Source organism: Talpa occidentalis, unplaced genomic scaffold (genome assembly GCF_014898055.3).
Source record: "Talpa occidentalis isolate TD23 unplaced genomic scaffold, MPIMG_talOcc4v2.1 talOcc4.12, whole genome shotgun sequence".
Taxonomy (NCBI): Eukaryota; Metazoa; Chordata; class Mammalia; order Eulipotyphla; family Talpidae; genus Talpa; species Talpa occidentalis.
In genome coordinates, this window is record NW_023601212.1 from 6,009,898 (window position 1) to 6,020,593 (window position 10,696).

General features: G+C 55.7%; 1 protein-coding gene across 1 annotated transcript; it reads left to right on the forward strand.

The window, feature by feature from the left end:
• Nucleotides 1–4,602, forward strand: MISP (mitotic spindle positioning). The gene is made up of 4 exons (XM_037504912.2): nucleotides 1–1,687; nucleotides 2,231–2,358; nucleotides 3,352–3,390; nucleotides 4,512–4,602. Exons 1-4 carry the CDS (start codon nucleotides 1–3, stop codon nucleotides 4,599–4,601), a joined length of 1,944 nt encoding a protein of 647 aa, XP_037360809.1. The 3' UTR covers nucleotide 4,602.
• The last annotated feature ends 6,094 nt before the right edge of the window (nucleotides 4,603–10,696 follow it).

Consider the following 10,696-nt stretch of genomic DNA (forward strand, 5'->3'; position numbering starts at 1 on the left):
ATGGACCGCGTGACCCGATACCCCATCTTCAGCAGCTCCTACTCACCTCGAGTCACCGGCCTGGCCCTCGATGGGGACACCAGTTACACTTTCAGGCTGGTGGGTGTGGGGCCTGAGGCCAGTGACTGGAGCCAGGATGAGCCGCAGGGGTGGCCCGCTGGCCACAAGGCCCGGCTGGATGTGGTGCAAACGGGAGTGTCCCGCACGCTGCAAGGCTCACCCTCCCGGCTCTCCCAGTGGCCACTGTGCCCGGAAGACAATGAGGACGAAGAGATAAATGCCTACCTCCTGGACTCCAGGGATGCCCTGCCCAGGAGGCCGTGGGACCTGGAGCGAGAGCGCCGGGAAGTCATCCAGGGTCAGGTCGTCAAGAAGAGTGGCACGGTGGCCACGCTGCATGGCACCCCTGACCACAGGGACCCCAAGACCCCTGGCCAGCCTCAGCTCATGTCCCCCAACGAGAATGCAGTCGACACAGAACAGATAGACTTCCTGGCAGCGAGGCAGCAGTTCCTGAGCCTGGAACAGGCCAACGGGGAGGTTCCCCAGACCCCACCAGCTAGGGTGGCTCCTACGTATACCACACCCAGGGCGAGTCAGGCCCCCAAGCCCCTCAACAGTCTGCCCCGGGCCAATGGGTACACTGTCCCCACCAAGCCCCAGGCGAAGGAGGCCGTGGAAGAGAAGAGCAGTCGCACTTGGTCCATTCGGTCTGGTGTCCGAGCTGTGGCCAGCCCTGCCTCCTGGTCCCAAGAGGAGTCACCGGAGCTCCCCAAAGAGACCCCCATAGAGCGGGAGATCCGACTGGCCCAAGAGCGGGAAAGGGACCTCCGAGAGCAGAGGGGGCTGCGGCGGGCGGCCAGCCACCAGGAGCTGGTGGAGATCCCCACCAGGCCGCTGCTGGCCAAGGTGAGCCTAACCACACCCCCGCGGCGGGACAGGGGCCGCCCATCCCTCTACGTGCAGCGAGACATTGCGCAGGAGACTCAGCGCGAGGAGGACCACCGGCGGGAGGGCCTGCAGGTGGACCGGGCAGCCACTCCTGACTGGGTCTCCCAGGGCCCCCAGCCTGCCCTCAGGAGAGTCCTCAGCTCAGACTCCATCCTCAGCCTGGCCCCAGACGCCAGTGCGGCTGACCCGCCTCCAGAGATGCGGAAGGTGAACCGCATCCCGCCTGATGCCTACCACCCCTACCTGGGCTCCGGGACCCCCCCGTTAGAATTCCCAGCCTCCCGCACCTACGGCAAAGCCAGGGGGCTCCCTGAATATGAGGCCAAGACTGTGGGCTCTCCGAAGGTCGCAGGGTCTCAGCGGCGCCTCTCAGAAAGCTCTGGAAAAACCTCAGGCATAAAGCAGGAACACTGGAAACCCCAGCAGGGACCCCTACAAGCCGATGGGGGTGTCGTCCGGAGGGAGTACTTCTTGCTGCGCCCTCTGCGGTTCAGGTTCCCAGACACGCCACAGCGGGATGAGGACCCCAGGGGTCGGGACTGGCCAGTAGCCGGGACCCCAATGTTTCGGCTACAACGGTCCCAGTCATCTGAGCTGCTGGAGAAAGAGGTGGAGAACGTCTTGCGCCGCGAGAGGGAAGTGGCCGAGGAGCGGCGGAATGCCCTGTTTCCCCAGGTCTTCTCCCCGACGTGGGATGAGGACAGCGACCAAGACTCCAGTTCTTCTCGGGCATCTGGTAAGAGCGGGCCCCAGGAATGGCTGCTTGGATTTGGGTATCGGAGGTTGGAGCAGAGGTGGAGTTTGGGGATGTCAAGAGGGGCTGAGGGTAGGGGGACATCTTGGGAGCCCTGTCCACACCTCCAAGTGGCTGGTCTCTCTGCCTGCCTGTCTGCTTAAACTGGAGGTTCAACTTTGCCTTAGGATTTTTATTTTATGAATTTGGAGCCTTTGTTATTAGATGCATACAGGTTTACAGATGTTCTAGTCTCTCGGTCGATAGCTCCTTTCTAACAATACGAAATATCCCTGTCACCTTAAATGACTTTCCCCTTGCGTGCTTGACCCACTGTCTATCCGGTCTCTGCTGACGGCCTCTTTTGCTCATCCGTCTGTCAGTTTCCCCAAGTAGCTTTCTGCTCTGTCTGCCCATTCACCCATTTTCTTTACTGGTCCAGCTTTAGAGACTATGTCTCCTGGGCTGGGGTCTGATAGATGTTCTGTCCTCAGCGGACGCTGGAACCCTCCCTGATGAGCTTTCCTCCACCTGGCTTCCCAACAGGCACCACGGGCAGCTACTGCGTGAATGAGCCGTGTTCCCTCACCCCTGAGCGCGTGCACTCAGGCCCGAGATGGACAGCAGAGGCCCCTAGTGAAGATGGTTCTGGGCGGACAAAGAAGGAGCAGTGGGTGAGTCTAGAACCCTGCCTGCGCCCCCAGAGGTGTGGCTGAGACTGCTGTATTCCTGGGGGACCCCAGGAGGATCAAGGGAGACCTGACTCTGACCCAGGTTCGCGTTCTATCGCCCTTGCTGCCCTGCGGGCGACTGTGCCTCCGTGTCTCCCCCACGTGAGATGCAGAGTGGATAACATCAGCATCTCTTCCTGTCTGGACGTCTCCTCTCAGAGCCACTTAGGCAGAGTCCCCAGGGTCCCCCTCGACTCAAAGACTGAGGGACAAGCTCTGCTTGGAGAAGAGTAGTGGCAATTTATCGATATCATTGGTATTGTCTTAATGTATTTATTACTGTTATCATTATTTTGTGATGATATTTTGTTATGATTATTTTGTGATCACACTGCACATCCCACCCTGAACACCTGGGGGGCTGTCCTGTCATGCCCCTTGTACCCACCGTCAGTTGGCTTGCAAGTGCCTGGTTGGACTCCATACCACACCTTTGTGCTGATGAGTCCCTCTCCTGTGCAGAGTCCCCACAACCTGGCCAGTAGTTTGGGGCACAGAGTGGAGCCCTGGGTAACCTGAGTAACCCGGGTTCGAGTCTTAGCCCTGCCCTTCACCAGCTGTGAGGCTGAGCAAAGCCCTGCCCCCCCTCTGACCCTCAGTTTTCCCCTAAAATGCGTGTGATGACAAGAACAGCCTCTCCGAGCGTGCGAGCAAGCACTCCGTAATAACGCGCATTGTCTTTATTACAGTGACGTTTACAAAGAGGAAATAACTTGAAATGATGGACAGACGCTGTATTGGGGAACAGCTGTACTGGGGAACAGCATGAGGGAACAGGAGGGAGGACGGCTTGAGTTCGGGGTGATCAAGGGACGCTTGGGAGGGAAATGCCTCCTTTCTGCCCCCAGTGGCGACCAAGTGGGGTCTGCACGGACTTGCATTCCGGGCGGAGGGGCAGGCAGGCCTTGGGGGCTGACTTGTGTTCTTTTCCCTTAGTACGCGGGCATCAACCCCTCGGACCGCGTGGACTCGGCGGTGAGTGTGCCCTGGAGGGAGGACGCAAGTCTGCCCCTCCCCAGTCTGTGTCCCCCTTCTTCATGGTCTTGGGGCCTTCACAAGTCTTTCTTTTGTGTGTGAGGACTTAACTGGTGTTTTCTTTCTTTTTTTTTTTTTTTTAAAGATTTGGTATTTATTTATTTGTTTGTTTGTTTGTTTATTTATTTATGTGTACAAGAACTGGGGTGTAGCCCAGAGGTGCGGGGGTGGGAGGGAAGGATTTACCTGAGACAGAGCAGGGAGCAGGACAGGAGGATCAACTGAGATCCACTGCTGAGGGGAGCAGCGGGGAGACTGGAGAGGCCTGCTACACCCTGTGGGTCAGCTCCCTGCCCAGGGATCAAACTCATGCCACAGTGGCTGCCAATAGCTTCATAGTGCTGAGAGTTTAACCCCTGCACCACCAGGGGAGCCCCTTAACTAGTATTTTCTTGATTGGCTTCCTGAGGTAGATTTTCCTATGATCTAATTTTGATACCTGTCGTGGCATAGATTGTGGAAAAGGGGTTCACGTGCTGTTTCTTTACCAAATGGTGAAGGTTTGAGGACAGATTGAGCCTAAGATAAGGGCATTTTCTTTGGGGGAGAGAGTCATATAAGTGTATTTAGAAGTCCAGCTACCAGGGCCTCCCCTGCCACCCGGCCACCAGGCAAGGGTCCCACATGGCGCGCAGACCTCTCCTGCCGCCCGCTGCTCCCCTCAGCAGTGTACTTCGGTCCTTCTGCCTGCTCTGCTCTGACTCTGGTGAATTCTCTCACCGTCCCGCGCTTCTGACTGTACCCGGTGCTTGTATAAATAAATAAATAAATCTTTAAAAAAAAATAAAAAGGAAGTCCAGCTACCTCAGTAGATTTCTGGAATATGTTTGTGGCGCTCCTTGAGCTGAGTCCAAAATAAGTCTGAAAGGCATTTTCCCTGCTACAGAGTTCAGTATGAATTATGACATTCTTTGGCCATATTACTAGGAGTAGAAGATCTGAAACAGAGGAGGAGATGTTCATGCTTATCAGTGTTCGAGGCCTCCCCTATGAGTTGGCAGTGGGGGGAGAGAGGAAGGTGGGGTAGGACCCTTGTGGGAACTCCGTGCCTTCTTCTGCAGGTCCTGGAGGCCACGCGGGTGACCCGCCGCAAGAGTGCCATGGCAGAACGCTGGGAAGCTCGCATTTATGCTGGTGAAGATGAGGAGTGAACCTGGGGACAAGGACCTCCCCACCCTGTCCTGCCCTGCCTTGCCCTCTGTGGGAACTGCCAAGACTATCACCAGTCCCCCCGCCCTAGGAAAGAGGTCCTTGTCAACACCCCACCATCTGAGAACCACAAATCAGACGCTAACATCCACCAAGGGTAGATGTACTTCAGACTTTAAGGTGGTTTTTTTTTTTCCATTTTGTTTTTTCTAGTTTCCTAAAATAGAAATTGTTCTGTTTTATGTGTCTAAAGCTCTGGTTGATATAGAACCTCTGTCAGTTCTTTCTGTTTCCAAGACTTTGCCAAACACTGGAGTCCAAGAAGGAAAGAGACCAGTTTTCCACCTGCCCCAGCTCCAGCCCTGATTGTTCCCACTAGTCCACGAGTGGAGTGGCTGGTCAGGAGGGAGGTGGGGTCCTGGCACAATGGGGAGCTGAGAGGCTGAGGGGGGAGACACTCTGTTCCTCCCCCTAAGAAATCCCAGTCTGAGAAGGGAAACCTGCCCTGGTCCAGCCCTGGAGAAACTTCTGGTCCCGGGGAAGAGAACTAAGCACCTCTGTGCCTCCTCCAACCCTCTCTGCAGCACGCGGTCCATGGGGACAGCCCCCCACCTGGCAAAGAAAAGGGCTCCATTTGAGGGCAGGAAGGGGTCCTTCTGTTCTGCCCCCAAATTGCTTGTTCTCATCCATCGAGAAATAAACACAGAGTGAGCTTCCAGCCCATCTCCTGCCTGACTGGGGGACCTGCCCTGAGCCTCCCCCTTTTTTATCGTTCTTCTGGGAGACGCTTGTTGCTCCGGGGTGCTGTTTCCTACCCCCTGTTCTGGTCTTCTAGCCTCGCGTGGGGCTGTCAGGACCCTACCAGCATTCCTGGGGGCCGAGTGCTACGGTGCTCACCCATGCTTGGGGGTGATCAAGGGCTGTTTTTAAGAACATAAAGCCCCTGCCCCTGCCCCTTCCTTGTCAATAGCATCAATCCTAGTTCTGGTGCTCACAGCACTTATTAAGCGCTTGTTCCCAACAGGTCTGGCTTCAGGGAAGGCTAGAGGGGCAGTAAAGGGATTTGTGTGTATCCTGGGCTCAGGCTGGCGGGTGAGCTCATCTAGTCAAGGATGTAGGAGTAGGACCCACATCTCAGCTCTGCAGCCACTGGCTGTGTGGTCCTGTCTTCTGATCACGCTGCCTCGGTTTCCCCTGCAATAGGGTAGTGATAAGACCAGTCTCCTGGGTGGTTATATAAACTTGCTAATGTAAACTGGGGAGCATTGACCCCTGATTCAGAACCCAATGGCAACCCCTTCCAATGGCTCCAGCCTCTGGGCTCCCCCAACCCCCTGGAGCAGCTGGCGGTAACTCACCCACCCCTGGGGGCTGTCACCTCCCTACAGTTGTGTGGTTTACAGCTGCCTCCAGGGAAACCACATGAGGCTATTTCAGGAAATCTTCCTTGAAGCTGTCCCAAGCCAGGCCCAGGAGGTTGGGGTGGGCCTGAAAGGGGGGGTGTGGGGGGTGTGGAGGAGGGTGTGTTGGGGGGCAGGACTGCCCAGCCTGAGGCACACTTGGCAAGAGGAGGAAGGTGCAACAGAGACAAACTTAGAGAGGAGGTCCCCATCTAGGAGAGAAGGCTCTGTTTCCAGACACCCCAGAAGGCGGGAGGGAAGCAGGCCGCTGTCTGCAAGAAGCCGAGCTCCCCTTGGTGGCCAAGGTCAGCTTATCCCCTGGGTCAGCAATTACGTGTCAGCCCAAGAACCAAATGTGGGGCCCATCCACCCTTTAGGAAGGCAGTTTTGGGGCCTTGGGCTTCTCTCTGTCTCTGTCCCACTGCGGACGTGTGAGGGCTGCTGTGACAAGTCACCAGATTTGGTGGCTGTAGGGTAAGGGTCAGGCTTTTGCCCGCTGGCCTCTGTGGCCATCACCTGTGGCCTCGAATGCAGGAGGCGCTTGGGAGCCTGGGCTGGGGCGCGCATGCCTGAAGGTGGACGGCGGGAGTGTGGTGTGGGGCGTGCAGGTGTGGGCGCGCCGCGAGGCAGAGGCTATAAGGGCGGAGTCACGGAGGACGGACAATGGTGGAGAACAGCAAGAGGGAACGCCAGAGAAAGCCCAAAGAGTAAAGATTCGCCGGCCCCCCTGCTCTCCCTGCACCTGGTTGCTGGCACGACAGTGGCTTAAAACCACACACATTCTGGGTTTTGGCACCAAAAACAAACAAAAAACCCACACACATTTATCATCTCACAGTCCTGAGGCCCAGTGTCCAAAAAGGTCTCACAGGGCTGAGCCTGGGTGGGGCAGGCTGCTCTTCTGAGGCTCCAGGGCCCGTCTCCGGCCTGTTCCAGAGGCGCCGCATCCAGGTCCTTTCTCCGTCCTCACAGCCAGCAGCGTCTTCCCGGCCCTCTGCCCCTGACCCTCCTCCTCCCTCTGTAAGGACCCTTGGGAGGACACTGGCCCCGGGAATGCAGGACCCCCCATCTCAGGGGCCTCGATTCAGTCCTCTGCAGAGCCCTCTTCACTACACGGGGTGATTTGCTGTCTGAAAAAAAACTAGGGACCTCCCTGTTGGTGCAAGGGTATATGTCTCAGCACTATGAAGCCGTCGCCAGCCACTGCCAGGGAGCTACCCACATGGCGCAGCAGACCTCTCCTGTCTCCGCGCTGCTCCCCTCAGCAGTGCATTTCAGTAGATCTGCCTGTTCTGCTCCCCACCCTGTCTCTGGTGAGTCCTCTCACCCCCCAACCCTCCACTGCACCGCTGGCCTGTACCCCAGCTCTTGTATGCATAAATAAATAAATCTTAAAAAAAAAAAAAAAGGCAAAAACTGGAAGCATCCTGCAAAATACATCGGCTCCAAAATTCTTGATTTGTATGGCCCGTAGGCTCTGATGGGGCCTTGAGATGTCTTGCTTTGCTTTATTTTAATGGGGCATCCCCTTTAGAAAAGGGGGACAGTTCTATTCACCATTAAGGCTGACATCCCAGATGGAGCCGGTTTGAGTGAGTTCTTGGTGGAATGTCCAAAGGAGGAGGCCGCCTGGAAGGGGCAGGAACTGCGGGGAGACTCAGGCTGAAAGAGAGGCCCAGAGCTGTGTTGTGAGTCCGGCTGCGGGTCCCGGGAGGCCCCTCATCTTTCATGCAAAGGGTGGATATTCTTTCCTGGTTTTCTCCAACTCGGTGTGTTTTGATTAGGGAAGGAACCAGAATCTCCCAGGTCGCCAGAGAGGCTGAAATATAAGCCAAGTTTCTGAGTAAAAAAGTCCCAGTTCACCTCCCTCCCACGCCTGCTTCTCAGCACCTTCACTGTCCCCGTTTCTCTCGCTCCATTAACTCCCGAGGGCCGTGTGGAGCTGGGGCCAGGAGTCAGCGCCCTCCTTGCTCCACGCGCGCTGGCTGTGCACGTCGGCCTGCTCCCCCCCCCGCGGCCTCAGAGTGGGTTCTGCCGGGCTCGCTCACGCGCTGGGGGCTGGGGGCACCTGCACATCCGGAGTGGGGCTGCTGTCAGCCTGGGTGAGACAAAGCCAGAGGCCCAGCTCCGCTTCTACTCCACGTCCCATGTACCATTTAGGACACGCTTTTAAAAGTCCCCTCATTGTTTATTTGAAGCTCAACTGTAACTGCGTATCTTGTATTTGCACTGGCTAAAGCTGACCCCTAGTTATCTCCGCCATGCTGGCCAGTGGTTCCTTGAGGAAGCTGCAGGAAAGGCTGAAATATAAGCATTTTAAAGGTCATTGCTTGAGTCACACTGGTCGGCTCCAGTCATGCGAAAAACCCTGAGTCCAGACGGGCTATAGTGGAACTCGGGGCCATTTTGGAATGTGACCCGCCCTGCTCATTTCCTCATCTGTGGCTGGAGGAGCCATAGAGCGGTGCCCCCTCAGTGTGGTGGTGGGGTCAGCTGTTTAACAGAGATCGCCTGGGAGACAGGAAGTGCAAAGTCATGTTGGCTCTTGTGATGGTTGGATTCCTGTCTGTTGTCTCACGAGAAAAGGGACTTGGGGTCTGTCTCCTCACTGGACCCTGTTCCCATAAAATCATGGGTGCTCAATAAACACAGTCAGCCTCACACCAGCTTCTCGGTGTGGGGCAATGCTTGAGTTACCAGGACACAGTAGTGATCAGAGGACAGTGTCCACGCCCACAGATTAAACAATGACACTTAAGTATGTGTGACATGATATGGGGGACTGGGAGGGGCACAGCACAAGCACAATAAAAACCCATAAGCTAGTAAAGTGGCTTCCTGAGCCAGTGTGGGAGGGGGAGATCAGGGAAGAGTCACCCTTGAGCAGAGGCCAAATGGGGTTGAGAGAATGAATTAGGTAGAGGGCACAGCATGTGCAAAGGTCCTGAGGCAGCACGCGCTTGGCTGTTAGAGGAATAGGGGTCTGTGTAACTGGAGATGAGTGAGCCAGGTGGCCAGAGGGAGGGGATGAGGGCAGGGAGGGAGCAAGGAGGTGGTGGTGCAGGCTTTCACTCCAATTGACAGCATTGAGGGGCTCCCGTATGCCCCCCAAGGGCTATAGCGCCTCTGGTGACTGCAGGAAAACAGCCTACATCATCAGGATGAGGTGGACCTGGCATCTTAGAGGTAGGTGACCAAGCCTCTCAGGTTTTTGGCAAGTAAATGTAAGTAAGAACTGTTTGTGGAGGGAAAGCTGAAAATGTGGCCCCAAAGTCCATCTCTCACTGCCCAATGGTGCTTGGGTTTCTGAAGTATGGACTCTATGTTAGTAGGACCTCGGCTCTCCAGTGCTTCCTCTATGACACACAGAGAGCAAACTGGAAGGGTCCTGACTGACGGCACTCACGGGGTGACACAGCCACCATCCCCACATGGGCACCAGCTGGGGACCATGAACATCATCAGGTTTTCCTGAAATGCCTGGACTCTCAAAGGGACTCATTCCAATGTTAAAACCCACAACCATTTTCAAATACACAAAAGAGGGGGCCTCCCCAGTGGCGCAGCTGTTGAGCGCTGGGTTGCGAAGCTGCCCGCAGCCTCTGCAGCGCCAGTTCGATCCCCGGCCACCAGCGAGGGTCCCTCATGGCGCGCAGACCTCTCCTGCCGCCCGCTGCTCCCCTCAGCAGTGTACTTCGGTCCTTCTGCCTGCTCTGCTCCCCGCTCTGTCTCTGGTGAATTCTCTCACCCTCCCGTGCCTCTGACTGTACCCAGTGCTTGTATAAATAAATCTTTAAAAAAAAAAAAAAATACACAAAAGAGGGCCTCCCTGGTGGCGCAAGGGGTAAGCACAGCACTATGAAGCTGTCCACAGCCTCTGCAGCACCAGCTCGATCCCCGGCCGGCCAGGGAGCAACCTACATGGCGCAGCAGACCTCTCCTGTCTCGCCCGCTGCTCCCCTCAGCAGTGTATTTCAGTCAGTCTGCCTGTTCCGCTCCCCACTTTGTCGCTGGTGAATCCTCTCACCCCACCCCCGCACCTCTGCCCTATACCCCAGTTCTTGTATGGGTAAATAAATAAATCTTTAAAAAAAAATACACAAAAGAGAATAAGTGTTGGCAGGATGTGGAGAAATTGGAAACTTGTACACCACTGGTGGGAATGTAAAATGGGGCGGCCACCATGGAAAACAGTATGGCAGTTCCTGAAAAAATTTAAAAATAGAATTATCATGTAATCCAGCGAGCCCTTTCCAGATGTGTGTGCAAAAATAATTGAAATCAGGAACTTGAAGAGCTACCCACATAGCCATGCTCACAGCAGCATGATTCCTGAACAGCCAAGACATGGGAGCAACCCAAATTTCCATGGACAGAGAGAACAGGTAAAGAAAATGTGGTCCATCCACAAACCAGAATCTTACTCAGCCTTGAAAAGGACACTAATACACTCTCCAGTGTGGTTGAAACTTAAGGATGCTCAGTGAAATACACCAGACATGGGCCTTCCTGGTGGTACAAGGGTTAAAGTCTCAGCGCTATCAAGCTACTGCCAGCCACTGTGGCATGAGTCTGATCCCCGGCCAGGGAGCAACCCACATGGCACAGCAGACCTCTCCTGTCTCCCCGCTGCTCCCCTCAGCAGTGGATTTCAGTGGATACACCTGTTCTGCTCCCCGCTCTGTCTCTGGTGAGCC